This window comes from Podarcis liolepis (genome assembly GCF_965112155.1).
Source record: "Podarcis liolepis genome assembly, chromosome: 13".
NCBI lineage: Eukaryota > Metazoa > Chordata > Lepidosauria > Squamata > Lacertidae > Podarcis > Podarcis liolepis.
In genome coordinates, this window is record NC_139573.1 from 22248731 (window position 1) to 22270991 (window position 22261).

The following is a 22261-nucleotide window of genomic DNA, read 5'->3' on the forward strand; positions in this document are numbered from 1 at the left end:
GGGCGGGCAGCGCGCTCAGGTTGCTGCGGTAGCCCTCGCCGTCATCCATGACGAGGCGGCAGCCTAACTGGAAGAGGAAGATAATCTTCTGTTCCTCCTTTGAGGGGCCGGTGCTACGGGAGGAGGGGGAGAAGAAGGTCAGCTTGCGGAAAAGGAGAGTAAAGAGGAGAAGGGTCGGGCCATGGCCTCGCCATCGATAGAGGGTCCCTGTCCGACGGGGCGGGCTTACCTGGGCACAGTCCGGGCGCCGATGTATGCGGAACGGGACGGGATCTCGGCCCAAAGGGGCTGCACGTGGCTCTGGTTGACTCCGCTCAGCGCCATCCTGCCAGCTCAACCTCTTGGTGCCGTCGGAGACAGAGGAGCCCTTTTATTACCGCCCGCCCTGCCCCCCGGGTGGCTTCTCCCTCGGCCTCTGCGAGGGCCTCCTTCCCTCCCTCGGCCTCGGCAAGGATCCGGGACGGGGCGCACGAGCCCTGGCAAGTGAGCATCCTCCTCGAAATTCCCGCTGCCTGCTGCCAGGCGGACACCGTCGAGCCTCTTCGCTGGACGCTCCCTGGGCGATGATGACTCAGTAGTCCTGACACCCCCCCCCCCGCCCTGCGAGGTCGGCCAGTCAGTCTTCTACCCCCATTGCTGCGCACGGCAGAGGGGCACGAGGGGAGGGGAGGGGAGGGATGGCGCCTCGCAGAAAGCAGTGCGCGGAGGTTCTCTATCAGGTCCTCGCCTGCGGGGGTGGGGGTGGAAGCTGCGACCCAAATCGAACCAAATGGGTTCGCGTCGCCGGCAGGACTGCAGGTGCGGGAGAGAGGAAGGATCAGTCCATCCAGCTGAATGGGGGCATTTGGCCCTCGGCGTCCTCTCCCCAAGGGACTCCCCGGAAGCTTGGCTGGCAAGAAAGAAGGGGGGCGAGTTCTTGTGGGGATCAGGACTGGCGAAGCAGCAGGAAAGCAGAGACCGTTCTCCCCATTCCAAGCCACCCAAAAGGGGAACATGTTGAGGGTGGGGCTGAGAATCTAGTTCAGTTTACTTAAAAATACGCAGGACTGAAGAGTTCATGCAAGGCCTAACAGGTTTATGGAAATCAACAAAGGAGCAGATTTCAAGCAACAACTTGGAACATGAAAAGAAAGAACAACACTTACCCTATCTATAGTTCAGCCCATCTAATTAGTGAGGTTAAATATATGTGGGAAGCAGCCTGGATTATTAGAAATAATTTTAGGTTACTAAACTGCAGCCCAGTTCCAAACTGACCATTTCCTACCCACCCTGAAATGAGAAAGAAGAATTTTGTTTAATTGCTTATTTGTTAATTAGGATTCCAAGGGAAATGGACCAGTTTGGAACGGAGCCCCAGTTTAGTAGCCTAGAAATTACTATGTGTTGAGAGTGCAAAGTTGGAGGCAGCAGGGAGCCCTCAAGACAGACTGTCCTGGAAGGAACTCCAGGAGATCAGCAACCAGGGATGATAAATTGACACCTTCGCCACAGACTGCAAGCAAGGGTTCATTTCCTGTGTTCACCAAAGTGGGTGGTCATTATAGGTGTCCAGGGTGGGTCACCTACACATACATTCCTATCCACACCAAACCAAGTGGTTATTAGAGGTCATTATGCAGGCCATTATGCAGGGACCTGGCCATGTATTCCTATCCAAACACAGACAGTTTGCAAGGCAGCAGTTGAAGAAGGAGCAAAAAGGGTTTTCTTGTGTGTGTGTGTTTCTTTGTGGCTGATTAGCTGTTTTCCCTGTGTAAAGGTCAGAGGGGGCAGGGTTTCTGTTGAGGCAGGGGATTAGCTGTGGGAGGAGCTTATCAGAGTTTGCAGGACAGCGGCAGTTATACCCATCTTTTAGATTTAGGGGAGCTAGTCTCAAACGTTTGTTGGGGGAGGCCTAGGTTTTTTTTTTTGTGGGGGAAGTTATTTGTCCTCGTGAGTAAGGACCATTATTTGCGGGACTAAAATTTCTAAATTTGGCTGAAAGCGGGGGACGAGAAACAGGAAGTCCGTCTCCCGGCAGTGCTTAAAGATCAAAGGCAAAGAAATTGACAAGCTGGAAGCAGCTTTAAAAAGGATTATAAATTTGGGACTGTTGTGCGCTGGAAGAACTGGCTTACAAAAGGGTAAAGACAAGAATCTTTTCTTATATTGTATTGGACTTTAATGGGGACTTTCCTTCACTTTATGGATTATAAAGAATTAAGACACCAAACATCGGACTGACAGGAGAAAAAGAGAGCTGTCATTGCGGAAACTGTATTTATAAGAGAAACAGTTGCAGTTGAGTGTTATTGGAAGATACAATTAACGAAACTGTAACTTGCACCTTTTAGGAGAGACTTTGTGGCAATCTGGGAAGTGCTCTGTAAGTTAAAAAAGTTTGACTTTTGGTAATCTATTTGTGACTGCAGGGACTTTAATGGTGGACAAACTTCTTTCCTTATTACTTGAACTGTAACAACACTCCCCCTAGTGGAGTTCTGGATTTACAATTGCCTGGGAACAAACTTTATTTTGACTCTCTGCTGTTCTGTTATTTACATTTGGGAACTGTCTTTCCCATGGGATAATATACAGTTTGACCTTGACTCATAGACAGGACTGGAATGAGTGGCCAACCGAAAACAAGAGCTGCAAAAACGAAAGCAAGGCAAGCTCAACTTCTGCAAACAACTTTGACCACTCAGTCACGTAGATCATCTGTCCCAGCTGTTTTGGGATTACAAGAAAAGGGAGCTGAACAGTCAACAACAGAGGGTATGGCTGAAGGAGGATCTGATACCGTCTTAAAAGAAATGCTAGAACAATTTGCAATTTTGAACAAGAAGGTGGACGACCAAACGGCAAAAATTGACCTAGCCACATCCTCTATTACAAAACTGTCTGAACAAGTAGCACAACATTCACAAGCAATTGGGAATCTTAAAGAAGCAACTGCGGAGAATCGGAAACTGGCTGAGGCAGCCAATTTAAAGGCAGAGCAAGCAAACCAGAAGGTTGAGGCAATAAAGGGGGAGGTAAGGCCACTCCACAAACACATCAGTGACCAGCAGGCCTATCTGTCTATGGTGGAATTGAGAAATCGGGAAAATAATTTGAGACTTAGAGCTATTCCAGAGCTTGAGAAGGAGGATCTGATTGGTTTTTTGACAGCGGAATTTTCCAAGTTCTGGGATATAGAAGCAGATAAGGACTTTAAAATAACAACTGCGTTTAGATTGGGAAGAATCGCAAGGAGGGACAGGCCCAGAGACTGTTTGATTATTTTGAGATCTAAACAGGAGAGAGACAAAATACTAGACCTCCATTTTAAGAAATCACTTGATATTCAAGGCCAAAAAGCGGAAATTTACAGAGATATCCCAAAACAACTATTGGACCTTAGAACCGCATATACTGATTTAGCAAGACTATTGAGAGGCAACGCGATTCCTTACAGGTGGGAGTTTCCTCAAGGCCTATCCTTCAACTATAAAGGAAAGAAAGTTAAAATTAAAACAAAAGAAGATAACCAGAAGTTCCTGCACGACCACGGAGAGGACCTACAGAAGGGAGCATCAGTTCCTTGGCCACCGCCACAGTCTGGAATAGAACCAACACCCACACCCTCGGGTCCGGACGAAAAGAAGGACACCCCATAAAGAGGAACAACAGATTGATTCAGGATGTCTCTGCAGCTGTACAGTTGGAACATTCATGGAGCAAATTCCCCGGAAAAAAGAAGAAGGATCTTTAATATTTTGAAAAAAGAACATTTGGACATTATTTGTTTGCAGGAAACACATGTGACCAGACTCCACAGGAAAGTGTTAATTAACAAAAGACTAGGCCAAGAATTCATTTCATCAGATAGAGTTAAAAAGAGAGGTGTGGTGATCTATGCAAAGGAGAACCTGTCACCGAAATTTTTGTTTAAAGATGAACAAGGAAGAATCCTGGCAATTGAAATACAAACTCAAGGAGAAAAAGTTTTGATATTAGGAATTTATGCACCAAATGAGGGGAAATCGGAATTTTACAAGAAGCTGCATGAGACACTGCTGGACTATCTGGACTACTCCAACATCATTATGATGGGAGATATGAATGGGGTGGTCTCTACTTATATGGATAAGTCACAGAATCAAAACTTAACCAAGGATGGCAGACTTCCAAAAACTTTTTTTGAACTAACTGACAATATGGATTTGATTGATATCTGGAGGACAAGAAACCCCTTAGGTAAGGAAGGAACTTTCTTTTCTGAGGCCCACCTGTCATGGACAAGAATCGACCAAATTTGGACAACTAGAGGGCTGGCACCTAAGACTAGAAGAGTGGAAATCTGCCCAAAGACTTGCTCCGACCATAACGCTCTGAAAATGGAATTGAGACTTACTCCAGCCGGTTCCTTCAGATGGAAAATGAATGACAACCTACTAAGAGATCAAGAGATAGTAAAGAAGGCCCAAAAAACTTTAAAAGACTACTTTGAAATTAACTTGAACACCTCGGTGGAAAAGAGAACAATCTGGGACGCAAGTAAAGCTGTAATGAGAGGGTTTCTGATACAACAGAACACGATCAAGAAAAAACTCTGGAATGGAAAAAAGGATAAGATATTAGAGAGGATAAGAGATGGAGAGAAAAAATTGAGATCAAAACCAAAATCAAAAGAGATTCTAAGAGAAATTAAATTCCACCAGACACAATATACGAAATTGATAAACCAAGAAGTGGAATGGAAAATTAAACAAATGAAACAAAGATCTTTTGAATCGGCGAATAAATGTGGAAAACTGCTAGCATGGCAGTTGAAAAAGAGACAAAAATTGAACTTTGTTACCAATCTAGAGGTTGAAGGGAAAAACATTCAGAAACCAGATGAAATTAGAAAGTGTTTCCAGAAATATTTTTAAAAATTGTATACGCAAGGGCCTGAGGAAGTGTCTGAGATGGATCAATTTTTAAAAGCTAATGGCCTACCAAAATTATCTCAGGAGAAGAGATCAATCTTGAAATATAGAATAACACAACAGGAAATCGAGGATGCCATTCAGAATATGCAGCTGGGCAAATCTCCAGGCCCAGATGGACTTACCTCCAAGTACTATAAGATATTAAAAGACTATTTGACACAACCACTAATGGAGGTTTGTAATCAGATTATGGAGGGAGGGAGAGCACCGGAAACGTGGAAAGAAGCTTTCATCACATTGATACCTAAAGTGGAAACTGAAAAGACTCAGCTCAAGAACTACCGTCCCATCTCACTCCTAAATGTGGATTACAAAATATTTGAAGACATTTTGGCAAGTAGACTCAAAAAGGTATTAAAAGAAGTAATTCATAAGGACCAGGCAGGCTTTCTTCCAGACAGACATTTGTTTGACAACACTAGGAATATTATTGATATTCTGGAATTTTTGCAAACTAACATTAACACTAAAGCAGTGTTAATTTTTATTGATGCGGAGAAGGCCTTTGACAACATTTCTTGGAAGTTTATGAAGAAGAACCTGGAAGGGATGGGAGTGGGACGGGGGTTTGAAAATGGTTTAGAAGCAATTTATTCAGAACAAAAAGCTAAGTTGATAGTGAACAATGTGGTGACAGAAGAGTTCCAAATTGAAAAAGGAACACGACAGGGGTGCCCTCTCTCCCCCCTATTATTTATCTCAGTCCTGGAGGTGCTCTTGAATATGATTAGGGAGGACCGGCTGGTACAAGGAGTATGGGTCGGAGTGAAACAATATAAACTGAAAGCTTTTGCAGATGACCTGGTTTTAACATTACAGGAGCCAGAATCTAGTACAAAAAGAGTTTTAGAACTGATTCAGGAGTTTGGTCGGGTGGCGGGATTTAAGTTGAACAAACAAAAAACTAAAGTTTTGGGGGAAAACTTGACACCTTTAGAAACAGAGGGGTTTCAGAGGGAAACAGAGTTAAATGTGGTTAAAAAAGTGAAATACCTGGGGGTTAACTTGTCTTCCAAAAATTTGAATTTATTTAAAGATAACTATGAAAAATGTTGGACAGAAGTTAAAAAGGATCTAGAAATTTGGTCAAGATTGAAACTTTCCTTGTTGGGCCGAATAGCAGCTATAAAGATGAATGTATTGCCAAAGATGTTGTTTTTGTTTCAAGCCTTACAGATCGTGGACAGAGTGGAATGTTTTGGAAAGTGGCAGAAGGATATTTCAAAGTTTGTTTGGCAGGGCAAAAAGCCCCGAATAAAGTTTAAAATACTAACTGATGCAAAAGAAAGAGGGGAGTTTGCCCTGCCAGACTTAAGGTTATATTATGAAGCTGCAGCCTTCTGCTGGATGAAGGATTGGTTACTTTTAGAGAACACTGATGTCCTAGACCTGGAAGGTTTTAATAATTCGTTAGGATGGCATGCGTATTTGTGGTACGACAAGGTAAAAACTCATAAAATGTTCAAAAACCATATTGTCAGAAAAGCAATATTTATGGTCTGGATAAAATACAAAGACTTATTAGAAAGTAAGACTCCGAGGTGGTTATCACCAGTGGAGGCCAAGGCTCGAAAAAACCCCAATATGGAGGCCGGCTGGCTGAAATATGGGGAAATAGTAGAAAAAGTTGGAGACAATTGGAGGTTACAGAGCTATGAAAAACTAAAGAATAAGGTGCAAGATTGGTTTCATTATGCTCAAATTCAAGAGGTTTTTAAGTCGGATAAAAAAATAGGATTCCAGGCGGAAAAATCGAAACTAGAGACAGAACTGTTAGAACCAAAGACTAAGGTATTATCGAGAATGTATAACTTGCTGCTTAAATGGAACACTCAGGATGAGACAGTTAAATCAGCCATGATAAAGTGGGCTCAAGACATTGGGTACAACATTATGTTTGAAGCCTGGGAAAGGTTATGGACCACCGGTATGAAATTTACGGCATGCAATGCCTTGAAAGAAAACATTATGAAAATGATATACAGGTGGTACATGACCCCAGTCAAGCTTGCTAAGATATACCATTTGTCTGATAATAAATGTTGGAAATGTAAGGAGGCTGAAGGGACATTCTTTCACCTCTGGTGGACCTGTCCAAAAGTGAAGGCCTTCTGGGAAATGATTTACAATGAGCTAAAAAAGGTGTTTAAATATACCTTTCCTAAGAAACCAGAGGCCTTTCTTCTGGGCATTGTCGGCCAAAAGGTGTTAAAGAAGGATAGAACGTTTTTTATGTATGCAACTACAGCAGCAAGAATTCTTATTGCCAAACACTGGAAGACTCAAGATTTACCCACACTGGAAGAGTGGCAGACGCAATTGATGGACTATATGGAATTGGCCGAGATGACTGCCAGAATCCGAGATTTGGGAGAAGAAGCAATGGAGGAGGACTGGAAAAAATTTAAGGACTATTTACAAAAATTTTATAAGTTATATGAATTATAAGATTTCGCATGATTTGGAAATGTCAGCTTCAGCAACGAGAAATAGACAGTATATGGAACTAAGTTATATTAATGAAAGAACCAATGTTTAAAATGACATCATATTTGACTTTAGAGTAAATTGATAATAAGCAATTTAAACTTAAAATGCAACTATTTGAGAGTACAAAAGAATGCATGAAACAAGGTTATAATTTGCAGATATTTTTATTGTTGAGAATGCACGGTGGGGGAGATGTGGGGAAGTCCGGTAGAAGACTGAAAAAAGCTTGGAAATGATGTATTTTTCTTTCTTCTTTTCTTTTTGTTCTTATTTCTTTGTATATCTGATTCTGTGTTTCTATCTGAAAGAAAAAATGCAATAAAAAAATATTTTTTAAAAAAAACAAAAAGGGGAAAAGAGAGGACCCAAATAATTACCGCCCAGTCAGTCTGACATCAATAGCAGGGAAGATTCTGGAGCAGATCATTAAGCAAACAGTCTGTGAGCACCTAGAAAGGAATGCTGTGATCACCAATAGTCAGCATGGATTTCTGAAAAATAAGTCATGTCAGACTAACCTGATCTCGTTTTTTGACAGAATTACAAGCCTGGTAGATGAAGGGAACGCAGTGGATGTAGCCTACCTAGATTTCAGCAAGGCATTTGACAAGGTGCCCCATGATATTCTTGTAAAGAAGCTGGTAAAATGCGGTCTTGACTATGCTACCACTCAGTGGATTTGTAACTGGCTGACTGACCGAACCCAAAGGGTGCTCATCAATGGTTCCTCTTCATCCTGGAGAAGAGTGACTAGTGGGGTGCCACAGGGTTCTGTCTTGGGCCCGGTCTTATTCAACATCTTTATCAACGACTTGGATGATGGACTCAAGGGCATCCTGATCAAATTTGCAGATGACACCAAACTGGGAGGGGTGGCTAACACCCCAGAGGACAGGATCACACTTCAAAACGACCTTGACAGATTAGAGAACTGGGCAAAAACAAACAAGATGAATTTTAACAGGGAGAAATGTAAAGTATTGCACTTGGGGAAAAAAAAATGAGAGGCACAAATACAAGATGGGTGACACCTGGCTTGAGAGCAGTACATGTGAAAATGATCTAGGAGTCTTGGTTGACCACAAACTTGACATGAGCCAACAGTGTGACGCGGCAGCTAAAAAAGCCAATGCAATTCTGGGATGCATCAATAGGAGTATAGCATCTAGATCAAGGGAAGTAATAGTGCCACTGTATTCTGCTCTGGTCAGACCTCACCTAGAGTACTGTGTCCAGTTCTGGGCACCACAATTCAAGAAGGACACTGACAAACTGGAACGTGTCCAGAGGAGGGCAACCAAAATGGTCAAAGGCCTGGAAACGATGCCTTATGAGGAACGGCTAAGGGAGCTGGGCATGTTTAGCCTGGAGAAGAGGAGGTTAAGGGGTGATATGATAGCCATGTTCAAATATATAAAAGGATGTCACATAGAGGAGGGAGAAAGGTTGTTTTCTGCTGCTCCAGAGAAGCGGACACGGAGCAATGGATCCAAACTACAAGAAAGAAGATTCCACCTAAACATTAGGAAGAACTTCCTGACAGTAAGAGCTGTTCGACAGTGGAATTTGCTGCCCAGGAGTGTGGTGGAGTCTCCTACTTTGGAGGTCTTTAAGCAGAGGCTTGACAACCATATGTCAGGAGTGCTCTGATGGTGTTTCCTGCTTGGCAGGGGGTTGGACTCGATGGCCCTTGTGGTCTCTTCCAACTCTATGATTCTATGATTCTATGATTCTATTGGGCAGAGCCCATGACTGTTCGAGTGTTATAGTAGTGTTTTGAATGTACAGTCGTACCTTGGTTTTCAAACAGCTTATTCCTCAAACGTTTTGGTTCCCGAACATTGCAAATCTGGAAGAGAATGTTCCGGTTTCCAAACGTTTTGGAGATGACGTGGCAAGATTTGAGATGTTATTAATGAAAAAATAATAAAAATTTATTTATTTATTTATTTTAAAAGAGGCCAATGAGAATCCTTGTCTCCTCTTCTGGTGAGCCTCCAGCCTGGGTCCTGGGCATTGCCTGTTAAAGGGAAGCCCTTCTCAAGAAGCAAAACAGTGTTTCCTGCCATCTTGGGCCCCTCCAGGCCTGCAAGCTCCCCTGCTGTAGAGAGATTCCCCCGTGGAAGGGACACTCCCGGGAGGTGGTGGACTCTCCTTCCTTGGGAGGTTTGAAGCAGAGGATGGATGGCCGTCTGCCAGGGACGATTCCGGGGGTTGGTCTAGATGACTCTGAGTGTCCCTCCCAACTCCATTATTTCCCCGCACCCCCCACCCCGTTCAGCCTAAATAGACTCCGGGAGAGCAGTGAGAGCTAAAAGCAGGTTTATTGGGGTGGTGGGGTGGGGAGGGACGTGGTCGAGGCTGCCGCGTCCAGGCGGCACTTCTGCGGAGGGCGCCGGCTGCTTCTCTGCGCTAGCAGTATTAGGAGATTACCGCGTTGAGGATGAGCACAGCCTGGTTGAAGACGTTCAATTCTTCCGGGGTGTCTCGGTTCGGCAGTTGTGGGAGAGGCGAAGGCGGGGAGCGTTAGAGAGGACGGAGCGGCGCGAAGGGGCGAAGGAGGGACCCACGTCTGGAGCCCCCGCCCGACGGGGAGGGAGAGAGACTCACCCTGGAGTTGACGGGGTCCGCGAGCAGGTTCTGGGCGGGCAGCGCGCTCAGGTTGCTGCGGTAGCCCTCGCCGTCTTCCATGACGAGGCGGCAGCCTATCTGGAAGAGGAAGATAATCTTCTGTTCCTCCTTTGAGGGGCCGGTGCTACGGGAGGAGGGGGAGAAGAAGGTCAGCTTGCGGGAAACGAGAGTAAAGAGGAGAAGGGTCGGGCCATGGCCTCGCCATCGATAGAGGGTCCCTGCCCGACGGGGCGGGCTTACCTGGGCACAGTCCGGGCGCCGATGTCTGCGGAACGGGACGGGATCTCGGCCCAAACGGGCTGTACGTGGCTCTGGTTGACTCCGCTCAGCGCCATCCTGCCAGCTCAACCTCTTGGTGCCGTCGGAGCAGGGGCAGCCCTTTTATCACCGCCCGGCCTGGCCCCCGGGTGGCGTCTCCCTCGGCCTCTGCGAGGGCCTCCTTCCCTCCCTCGGGCTCGGCAAGGATCCGGGACGGGGCGCACGAGCCCTGGCAAGTGAGCATCCTCCTCGCAATTCCCGCTGCCTGCTGCCAGGCGGACACCGTCGAGCATCTTCGCTGGACGCTCCCTGGGCGATGATGACTCGGTAGTCCTGACACCCTCCCCCGCCCTGCGAGGTCGGCCAGTCAGTCTTCTACCCCCATTGCTGCGCACGGCAGAGGGGCACGAGGGGAGGGGAGGGGAGGGATGGCGCCTCGCAGAAAGCCGTGCGCGGAGGTTCTCTCTCAGGTCCTCGCCTGCGGGGGTGGGCGTGGAAGCTACGACCCAAATCGAACCACATGGCTCGCTCCTTTGCCCGCCAGGCCAGTTGCCGGCAGGACTGCAGGTGCGGGAGAGAGGAAGGATCAGTCCATCCAGCTGAATGGGGGCATTTGGCCCTCGGCGTCCTCTCCCCAAGGGACTCCCAGGAAGCTTGGCTGGCAAGAAAGAAGGGGGGCGAGTTCTTGTGGGGATCAGGACTGGCGAAGCAGCAGGAAAGCAGAGACCGTTCTCCCCATTCCAAGCCACCCAAAAGGGGAACATGTTGAGGGTGGGGCTGAGAATCTAGTTCAGTTTATTTTAAAATACGCAGGACTGAAGAGTTCATGCAAGGCCTAGCAGGTTTATGGAAATCAACAAAGGAGCAGATTTCAAGCAACAACTTGGAACATGAAAAGAAAGAACAACGCTTACCCAATCTATAATTCAGCCCATCTAATTAGTGAGGTTAAATATATGTGCGAAGCAGACTGGATTATTAGAAATAATTTTAGGTTACTAAACTGCAGCCCAGTTCCAAACTGACCATTTCCTACCCACCCTGAAATGAGAAAGAAGAATTTTGTTTAATTGCTTATTTGTTAATTAGGATTCATGGGGAAATGGTCCAGTTTGGAACTGAGCCCCAGTTCAGTAGCCTAGAAATTACTATGTGTTGAGAGTGCAAAGTTGGAGGCAGCAGGAACCCCTCAAGACAGACTGTCCTGGAAGGAACTCCAGGGGATGAGCAACCAGGGATGATAAATTGACACCTTCGCCACAGACTGCAAGCAAGGGTTCATTTCCTGTGTTCACCAAAGTGGGTGGTCATCATAGGTGTCCAGGGTGGGTCATCTACACATACATTCCTATCTACACCAAACCAAGTGGTTATTAGAGGTAATAGAGGCCATTATGCAGGGACCTGGCCATGTATTCCTAGAGCACCAGGAGAGCAGTGAGAGCTAAAAGCAGGTTTATTGGGGGGTGGGGGTGGGGAGGGACGTGGTCGAGGCTGCTACGTCCAGGCGGCACTTCTGCGGAGGGCGCCGGCTGCTTCTTTCGCCTAGCGGTATATGGAGATCAGCCCGTTAGCGATGCACGCAGCCGAGCTGTAGATGCCCATTTCCAGCTGGATGTCTGGGCTCGGGACCTGCAGGAGGGGCGAAGGCGGGGAGCGTTAGTGAGAACGGAGCGGCGCGAAGGGGTAAAGGAGGGACTCACGTCTGGAGCCCCCGCCCGACGGGGAGGGAGAGAGACTCACCCTGGAGTTGACGGGGTCCGCGAGCAGGTTCTGGGTGGGCAGGGCGCTAGGGTTGTCGAAGGCGCTGCCGAATGAGTTCACTATGATGCTGCAGATTATCTTGGAGCTGTACTCCCCCAAGGTGCCGATTCTAGGGGAGGAGGGGGAGAAGAAGGTCAGCTTGCGGGAAACGAGAGTAAAGAGGAGAAGGGTCGGGCCATGGCCTCGCCCCCGGGAGAGGGTCCCTGCCCGACGGGGCGGGCTTACCTGGGCACAGTCCGGGCGCTGATTGTCAGTGTTTGTAAAAAGCAAAAAAAAGAAGGAAAGGGTTCTGACCTCCCTTTATCTTCTCAGCCTCCTTGTCGGCACAAAAAGAGTCCACGGGAATATCCTTGCAGAGTTTTATTAAAAGTCTTTGTGCAAAACACGACTGAATACCTATACACACCAGCACTCACTCACTAACTAACTAACTAACTAACTAACTAACTAACCAACCAACCAACCAACCCAAACACCAGCCACAGCCCAAACTAACATTTCTCACTTATATATACAACTTGGTGCAGACCGCTGAGTCATGCTGACCCAGCTTTATTCGCATTAAAGAAACAGCGGCCATTTTAGCCGTGACACCCCTTCTGTTTCTTAAATGCGAAAAACCCCAACAGAAACAATACATTACAACAATACAACAATACATTATATACATAAACCCAGTTTTGTCATCAATTCATTATGGCATGTTGCTGGCAAAGGCTTGGTAAACAAATCAGCAATATTATCTTGTGATTGACAATACTCCAGTTTGATTACCCCATTCTGTACACAATCTCTCACATTCGCATGACGGATAGCAATATGTTTTGATGCGGATTTCATTATTTCCGAGCCCGCTAATGCAATGCACGATTGGCTATCTTCATACACTTGGATAGGCAAGTCTACTTTACAATCTAGATCTTTTAGTATCTGTATAAACCATATGATTTCATTGCATGCTAGCGACAGGCTCCCATATTCTGCCTCACAGGATGAGGTTGCAACAAATCCTTGTTTCTTTGACCTCCATCCAATTATGGAATTGGCAAACATCATAACCATTCCACTTGTAGATTTTCTAGTAGCTACACAGCTTCCCCAGTCCGCATCAACAAATACTTCTAGTTTTTCATCTTGTGTACTAGAGATCTTCAAACATACATTTAATGTCCCCTTTAGATATCTGATAAACTTTTCAAAGCACACCAATCGGCAGTACTGGGTTTAGATACACGTTGACTCAGAACATTTGTAGCACATGCAATGTCTGGCCTTGACCACTGGCTTAAATACAACAGTGATCCTATTTTTGAGTGATACGACTCAGGCTGATCAAATTCATCATCACACAGTGTCTTTGGGAAATCTGGTGTCATGGGAGTCTGAACTGGCTTGCAGTTTTCCATGCCAAACTGCTCTATTAAATGAAGAATTTTCTCTTTCTGGCTCAATAGGAAGCTTCCATCAGCTTCCTGCCTTACTTCTACTCCCAAGTAATTGCTTACAGGCCCTAAGGCTTTAAGCTTAAACCTCTTTTCTAGTTGACTTGTGAGCTTCTGGATCTCATCTGTGGAACTCCCTGCCACAAGCAAATCATCAACAAAGACTAAGAGCATTAGATATTTGTTGCCTGTCCCCTTGGTGTACAAGCATGGATCAGCCACACTCCTTTTAAAACCAAGTTTTACAAGGGCTTCATTTAAACACTGGTTCCAACACCTTCCACTTTGTTTGAGACCATAAACAGCCTTTCTCAAACGCCAGACTGCACCATTCTCCTCTTCAAACCCAGGGGGTTGTCTCATTAACACTTCATGGTCTAAATTTGCATGCAGATATGCAGCATCAACATCAAAATGGTGCACTGCTAGTTGTCTTACAGCAGCAATGGAAAGCATTAAACGAAAAGTTTCACTCTTTACCGTGGGAGAAAACACTTCATCATAACTCTCCCCTTTAATCTGAGTGAACCCTCTGGCTACTAATCTGGCTCGAAAACGTGGTTCCCCAGATGCAAGGGTTTTCCTTTTGTAAACCCACTTGCATGACACCACTCTGCCACCAGGTGGCAGCATTATGACCTCAAACACTTTGTTACGTTTAAAAGAGTCCATTTCTTCTTTCATAGCTTGTTCCCACAAAGCACGTTCCCCAGGGGGTAAGTCTAAGACTTCATTATAACTTTGTGGTTCCACACAACTCACATTGCATACTCTCACTCCTCCTAGGGTCAAACGCTGAGGAGGTACACCCTTGTTTGAACGCTGGGAGCGTCTAGGCACAACTACTTCTTCTTCCCCCCTTATCTCTGGCTCTTCTTCCTCTTGCTCTAGAGAAGTATTATCTATTGCCATGTCTTTTGGGGAAATCTGTGCCTCCTCCTCCTCCTGCTCCTGTGTTGCCAATGGCTGAGAAGAAGCCTCTTCTCTTACTTGCAGGGGCAGTAGGCAATCAGGGTTGGCATGGATCGCAGTCCATCTGTCCTGGTCAGCGAAGTCTGCACTTCGTGACAGAACCACGCATCCTGGGCGTAAATTGAAACGCCACCCTTTGCCATAGGACTGGTATCCCACAAACCGCAGTTTCTGCGCTCTAGCGCCCCCTTTCTGACGCTGAGCTTTGGGAATGTTTACATGTGCCCAAGAACCCCAATTATGGAGCATTGTCCACTCTGGTTCTTTCCCAAACAACACACGATATGGAATATCTTTTATAGAGCTAGACCAGGTTCTATTAATCAAAAAGTTTGCGGTCAGAAAAGCCTCGCCCCACAGCCTATGGTTGTGGCCCAATCCTGCATCCACTAGCAGGCAGTCCTTTACTGACTGTATTACAGCCCCACGTCTTTCACACAGACCATTTTCAGCAGGGCTATAAGGGTTAGTCAAGCGGTGAGTGATCCCCTTATGTCGCAACCATGCCCCAAATTGTTTGTTCAGAAATTCTCCGCCCCTATCTGTATGCAGCTGCACAACAGGCCGAGCAAAGAGCTTTTCAGCTTGGGCAACCCATTCTCTGAATGTGGGGAAACACTCAGATTTCTGCTTTAACAAAAACAGCCAACTAAAACGTGATTTGTCATCTATTACCAGAAAAGCATATCTGGCGCCCCCTTCAGTCTTCTGTGGAAAAGGGCCTATCACGTCACAATGGACAAGTTCTAAAACCTCTTTAGATACTCTGTCGCTTTTAGAAGCCACAGGCTTCCTCTTAGATTTGGCCATTTTACATACATTGCAATCTAGGAAACAGTTACAGCTATTTACTTTTAGGTTCTTGCACACCTTTTGCATTTCTGAAAGCACCCGGAAATTGGCATGACCCAGTTTTCTGTGCAGTTGATGTACACACCCCTTATGAACTGGCAAATTATCCTGAACCACCTGGGCTGCTTTAACAGGCTTGTCCTGCATTACATATAACCCATTTTCCAACTTTGCATGGCCACATACCTGAGTTCCATTCTTTATCAGACAGCCATCCTGCGTGAACTTAACACTATACCCTGCATTAATCAAACAGCTTACAGACAGTAAACAATAGTCCAAACTGCTGACAAACAGAGTCTCTGGTAGAGTAGTGTTCAAGCACTGCAGGAAACATGTTCCCTGGCCATCAATCTTGCTTCTACGACCATCAGCAAGATAAATTGAGTCTTTTCCATCAGCTGGCTTCTCCAGGGTCTTAAAGTCCTCCTGACTGTTGCAGATAATCCTGCTGCTGCCAGAGTCCAGCAACCATGTTCCTCGAGGTATCTTCCTCTCCTCTCGAGAAAATGCAGACACAAACTGAGCAGAACGCGTGTTCTTCTTCCCTGAAGAGAACCCCTTCTGCTTACGTTTCTGCGTCGATTGCTGTCTCTGCTCCATGTCGTCTCCTGGAAGTCTTGCCCTGCATTGACGTTGGAGATGCCCGGGTTGGTTGCATCTATAGCATCTCCTCACCGCCATGGCCAAGTCCAAACCTTGGCGCTGCTCCATTGGCAGATTCTGCTGCTGGCCCCCTCGGCTGTAACTCCTCCGTTCTTGGAGTTCAGCCTGTCTATCTGACCTTCTTTCTGCTTCTTCGGTCAATCTGCCAACCACATACTCAAGGGTCAGATCTCGGGGACGCATACTCTCCATGCTGTTAATCACAGGCAACCAGCTTTCAGGCAAACTTGAAAGGATAATGTAGGTTTGGTCAGTCTCATCATAACGCTTACCTCTCTGTTGTAGTTGAAGAAACAGAGATTTCAGCATTTGAAGATGAGTTGCCAAACTCTCACCTTCTTTCATAACAGTCCTGAACAGCCTTCTGGTCAGAGAAATTATAGTTCCAGCAGTTTCTCTGACATGCATTGCCCTTAATAAATTCCAGCACTCAAACGCTGTGCTGGCATTTGCTACATGCAATAACTGAGAGTTGCTCAAACACAGCATAATTTGGGCACGGGCCCTTTTATCCAGCCGTTTTTTCTCAGCAGAGTCAGTTCTCAAAACCTCAGTTTCAACACAGTCCCATAGTCCATCTCTCCTTAACAACTGCTGCATTTTAATTGACCAACTCAGCCAGTTGTTTTCTGAGAGAAGTTCAAAAGGGATGCCTCCCCCAATATTTACAACTTGGGAAGACTGGAAATCTGCCATCTCTGCTGGTGCTTGCTGAGCCCCTTCTGTGGGGTCTCCAGCAATCTCTCCTGACTCTCTCTTTAGAGTCCAACTGGATGGTCCTGGATGGCACTCACCGGCTTCTAGCTGCTGCCTCTGTTGACCCTCAGGTCCCGCCTGGCTCTGCAACTGGTGTAGCCGCTCTGTGAGTCGCCTGCTGTGGTCCTCTAGCAGTTCAAACTGTTCCAGTAGCCGATGCTGAGTGCTTTCCTGATCCTCAGATCCTAGCCGCTCCAGCGTCGCGGCAGACAGTTACAGCTTGCCACCAACTGCTCCAACGCACAGCCACTGTCTCCGTACACCACCAGGACTCACCAGCTCCTTGCTGAAATGCTGTTAGTCGTTTTGCACTCTGCACATGCTCAGAAACACTGGGCCCATAACCTGTCAGTGTTTGTAAAAAGCAAAAAAAAGAAGGAAAGGGTTCTGACCTCCCTTTATCTTCTCAGCCTCCTTGTCGGCACAAAAAGAGTCCACGGGAATATCCTTGCAGAGTTTTATTAAAAGTCTTTGTGCAAAACACGACTGAATACCTATACACACCAGCACTCACTAACTAACTAACTAACTAACTAACTAACTAACTAACTAACTAACTAACCAACCAACCAACCAACCAACCAACCAACCAACCAACCAACCAACCAACCCAAACACCAGCCACAGCCCAAACTAACATTTCTCACTTATATATACAACTTGGTGCAGACCGCTGAGTCATGCTGACCCAGCTTTATTCGCATTAAAGAAACAGCGGCCATTTTAGCCGTGACACTGATGTCTGCGGAACGGGACAGGATCTCGGCCCGAAGGGGCTGCACGTGGCTCTGGTTGACTCCGCTCAGCGCCATCCTGCCAGCTCAACCTCTTGGTGCCGTCGGAGCAGGGGCAGCCCTTTTATCACCGCCCGCCCTGCCCCCCGGGTGGCGTCTCCCTCGGCCTCTGCGAGCGCCTCCTTCCCTCCCTCGGGCTCGGCAAGGATCCGGGACGGGGCGCACGAGCCCTGGCAAGTGAGCATCCTCCTCGCAATTCCCGCTGCCAGGCGGACACCGTCGAGCATCTTCGCTGGACGCTCCCTGGGCGATGATGACTCGGTAGTCCTGACACACACCCCCTCCCGCCCTGCGAGGTCGACCAGTCAGTCTTCTACCCCCATTGCTGCGCACGGCTGAGGGGCACGAGGGGAGGGGAGGGGAGGAATGGCGCCCCGCAGAAAGCCGTGCGCGGAGGTTCTCTCTCAGGTCCTCGCCTGCGGGGGGTGGGGGTGGAAGCTACGACCCAAATCGAACCAAATGGGTCGCTCCTTTGCCCGCCAGGCCAGTCGCCGGCAGGACTGCAGGTGCGGGAGAGAGGAAGGATCAGTCCATCCAGCTGAATGGGGGCATTTGGCCCTCGGCGTCCTCTCCCCAAGGGACTGCCAGGAAACCTGGCTGGCAAGAAAGAAGGGGGGCGGGTTCTTGTGGGGATCAGGACTGGCGAAGCAGCAGGAAAGCAGAGACCGTTCTCCCCATTCCAAGCCACCCAAAAGGGGAACATGTTGAGGGTGGGGCTGAGAATCTAGTTCAGTTTAATTAAAAATACGCAGGACTGAAAAGTTCATGCAAGGCCTAACAGGTTTATGGAAATCAACAAAGGAGCAGATTTCAAGCAACAACTTGGAACATGAAAAGAAAGAACAACCCTTACCCAATCTATAGTTCAGCCCATCTAATTAGTGAGGTTAAATATATGTGGGAAGCAGCCTGGATTATTAGAAATAATTTTAGGTTACTAAACTGCAGCCCAGTTCCAAACTGACCATTTCCTACCCACCCTGAAATGAGAAAGAAGAATTTTGTTTAATTGCTTATTTGTTAATTAGGATTCATGGGGAAATGGTCCAGTTTGGAACTGAGCCCCAGTTCAGTAGCCTAGAAATTACTATGTGTTGAGAGTGCAAAGTTGGAGGCAGCAGGAACCCCTCAAGACAGACTGTCCTGGAAGGAACTCCAGGGGATGAGCAACCAGGGATGATAAATTGACACCTTCGCCACAGACTGCAAGCAAGGGTTCCTTTCCTGTGTTCACCAAAGTGGGTGGTCATTATAGGTGTCAAGGGTGGGTCACCTACACATACATTCCTATCCACACCAAACCAAATGGTTATTAGAGGTAATAGAGGCCATTATGCAGGGACCTGGCCATGTATTCCTATCCAAACACAGACGTACACTTTTGGTGCACACTTATGAGTGGCAGAGTGGGTGTAGGCCACATCTATGAGAAGGGGGAAGTGTGAGTGGCAGCAGAATTCCCCGGTTCAGCTAACCCAGAAGCTAAAAGAAGAGAAGCGTGTGTGACCTTGCAGGCCATTTCTCCCCTTGTCCACCAAAGGCTGAGCATGGAAGCCAGGCAAGAAGGCCCCTGCAGAAGAGTCTTTTGGGAGGGCAGCTGTGGGGGTAATGTGGGGCTGGTGCTCTATGCAGGCTGGCCATACTGGGAGAGGGAAGGAGGAGGAGAAGGCGTGAGCACTTTGGGGCATCACAATTTTGCATGACACCCCCCCCCCAAGAAGACAGGATGTCCCAGACTGTTGAGGGTTATGTGCCAGCCACAGACCCTCTAGGTGAGTTTTGCAGACTACCAATTGGGAACCGCTGATCTACAGTGTTCCAAGTGTTTTTGCACCACAGATTTGTAGAATGGCATTCTGGTAGCCACAGTCTTGTTTTTAAATGCATTTTCAAGTGACCCCCACCCAGCATGGAATGGGCCTTTTTCACAGCTGCAGAACACAGGGTTGGCATTTCCATCCAGCTCTCCACTACCATCTTAAGGTCTCGATCCAGGTTGGCCACTGCCAGTTCAGACTCAGGAATATACAGTATATGTGTGGAGTTAAGATATGTCTTTTTGCATCACAGAATCATAGAGTTGGAAGGGATCCCGAGGCTCGCCGAGCCCAACCCCCAGCAAGGAAGGAATCTCAGCTGAAGAATCCCAGACAGATGGCCAGCCAACCTCTGCTTTAAAGTCTTGTTGTGCAAACCACAGGGGTGTGGGGCCTCCCCCCAAGCCTTGTGGCCCCTCCCACTTCTGTGTCGGCAGCGCTAGTTGGGCTCAGTACAGTGGCGTAGCGTGGGGGGTGCCAGGGGTGCCGGCCGCACCGGGCGCAACATTTGGGGGGGCGCGTTTGGCCGGCCCTCCTCGAGGAAGCAGGAACCCCACCCCAACCTCCTCCGAAGGCTGGCGGTGGGGCGGAGAGCAGTGGCGTAGCGTGGGGGGTGCAGGGGGTGCACGCCGCCTGCCATGCCGCCCTGGCTGCTTCAACCGCGTCCGACAGCCGGCTCGAGGCTCCTTCCGGCCGGGTCTCCCGACGGGGCGCTGCGGGCGGAGGCTCCGGCACCAAGCGCCACGCCGCCCAGGCTCGGGTCGCTAGATGCGCGCAGCCCGCCAAACGCGCCATCAGCGGCGCTCTAGTGCCTGCGCGCCAAGACCGCCCACCCGCCTCGACGCCCCCCCCCCTGCGCTGGAGGCCGGCCGACGCAGTTGCCCCAGAGCCGCCCCCTCCCCGCGCCAGAAAGAAGCCCCCTCCCCACGCCAGAAAGAAGCCGCGTCGGGACTAGCCGGCCCGGGGAGGGAGACCGAGAAGGCTGCGCCGCGACGCCCTTGGCGCAAAGGGGCCCGCGGCACCCAGACGCGGAAGGGACCCTCTCCCCCTGACCCGCCACTGAACTGGCAAATCCCAGTCCCCAATCCCCAAGATGCTTTATTTGAGGCAGGGGTCCTTTAATTGCAAAAACAACACCACGGAGGGCAGTAGTCACCACGACGTTTGCCCCAGAGTAGAGCCGTCAGTATTAATGACCATGGTTAGGGGTTAGGGGGCGCAAATTACTTGCCTTGCCCCGGGTTAGGGGGCGCAAATTACTTGCCTTGCCCCGGGTGCTGATAACCCACGCTACGCCGCTGGCTCAGTAAGCAACTACCCTCTTGGCTGAAGAGGTAGAAAAAACAATCTGGGCAGCCTGGCAGGTCCCAAGCCCAGACCAGGAGGCTCTTGCTTCAAGGCCCCTTCCCTCCGGCCATGAGCCCGCTGCTTGGAAGGGCCCATCATTGCAAGGAAATCTGCAGCTCCTCCTAACTGACTGACATTCCAAGGACGAAATGAGAGTAGCAGCACTTGACCTCTGGTGACTGAGCAACCTCTGATATCGTTGCTTGTTCTCTTCAGCTAGTTTTGGCCAAACCACACTGTGTTTCTTTTCTGATGCAGGTTCTTCTGACACTGAGGGGACATGGGACTCCCTGGCAGACGTGGGAAGCGAGACCCTTCTGCAGGGGCAGGTGGGCAGGGTCCTAGACTGCTCTGATCTACAAGAGACATCCAAATCCTTACAGGGGAAGCTGACACCTTCAGAATTCTGCAGCACACAGGTTTTACTTTTGTCATGAACTTGCGAGGCAGTCTTAGGCAAGCCACTCTCCATTTCAGCTCCTTTCCCCCATGTTCAACATGAGCAAAATAATGTTGGCATTCCTGCATTGTGGAGGTTGGACTGGATGCTCTTATTCAGTTAGTTAGCGTCTTTTGTCCACCATTTTGTCTCCATTGCAGTAGTTCTATGAGGTAGCAAGATGGCTGCCATTGCCACCTCCTATTTCCATAATAATTAATATTTGTACCTCTTCCAACTGACTGGGTTGTTCCAGCTACTCTGGGTGACTTCCTAAAGAATTTTTGGGCAGAGCCCATGACTGTTCAAGTGTTATAATAGTGTTTTGCAGTGGCGTAGCGTGGGGGGTGCAGGGGGGGGCCAGCCGCACCGGGCGCAACATCTGGGGGTTTGGGTTAGGGGCGCAAATCCACCGGTTAGGGGGCACAAATTACTTGCCTTGCCCCGGGTGCTGACAACCCACGCTACGCCACTGGTGTTTTGAATGTACATTCGTACCTTGGTTTTCAAACAGCTTATTCCTCGAACCTTTTGGCTCCTGAACGTTGCAAATCTGGAAGTGACTGTTCCGGATTGCAAACTATTTTTGGAAGCTGAACGTCAGACGGGGCTTCCTGAAGCCAATCGGAAGCTGCGCTTTGGTTTCCAAACGTTTTGGAAGTCAAACGGATTCTGGAATGGATTCCATTCGACTTCCAAGATACGACTGTGTAGAGCTGGTGTGGTGAAGTTGGTGGCGTGTGGTTTTAAGACATTTGGAAATAATAGAGGAAATGCAGGAACACAAATATAGGACTATCTCCGGACCAGCCAGAAAATGGGAAGCCCCATTAAATTAATCAATATGAAATGTTTAATTGGATTGTTTTTTTGTTTTTTTGGATATGATGTGGCAAGATTTGATATGTTATTAATTGAGATGTTATTAATGAAAAATTAATTTTAAAAATATTATTATTATTTTTTAAAGAAGCCAATGAGAATCCTTGTCTCCTCTATTGATGAGCCTCCAGCCTGGATCCGGCTCAAGCCCTTCTCAAGAAGCAAAATGGTGTTTCCTGCCATCTTGGGC

General features: G+C 47.9%; 1 protein-coding gene across 1 annotated transcript in view; it reads right to left on the bottom strand.

Annotated features, from left to right (window-relative positions):
- LOC310691581 (uncharacterized protein) overlaps positions 1-22261 on the bottom strand; it is a gene marked incomplete at its 3' end in the record, with an annotated part of 35567 nt that overhangs the window by 10721 nt on the left and 2585 nt on the right. The window contains exon 2 of the mRNA XM_083471440.1: positions 12084-12213. Within this exon, the coding sequence (XP_083327566.1) occupies positions 12084-12213 (130 nt within the window). The remainder of the gene's footprint in view (positions 1-12083; positions 12214-22261) is intronic.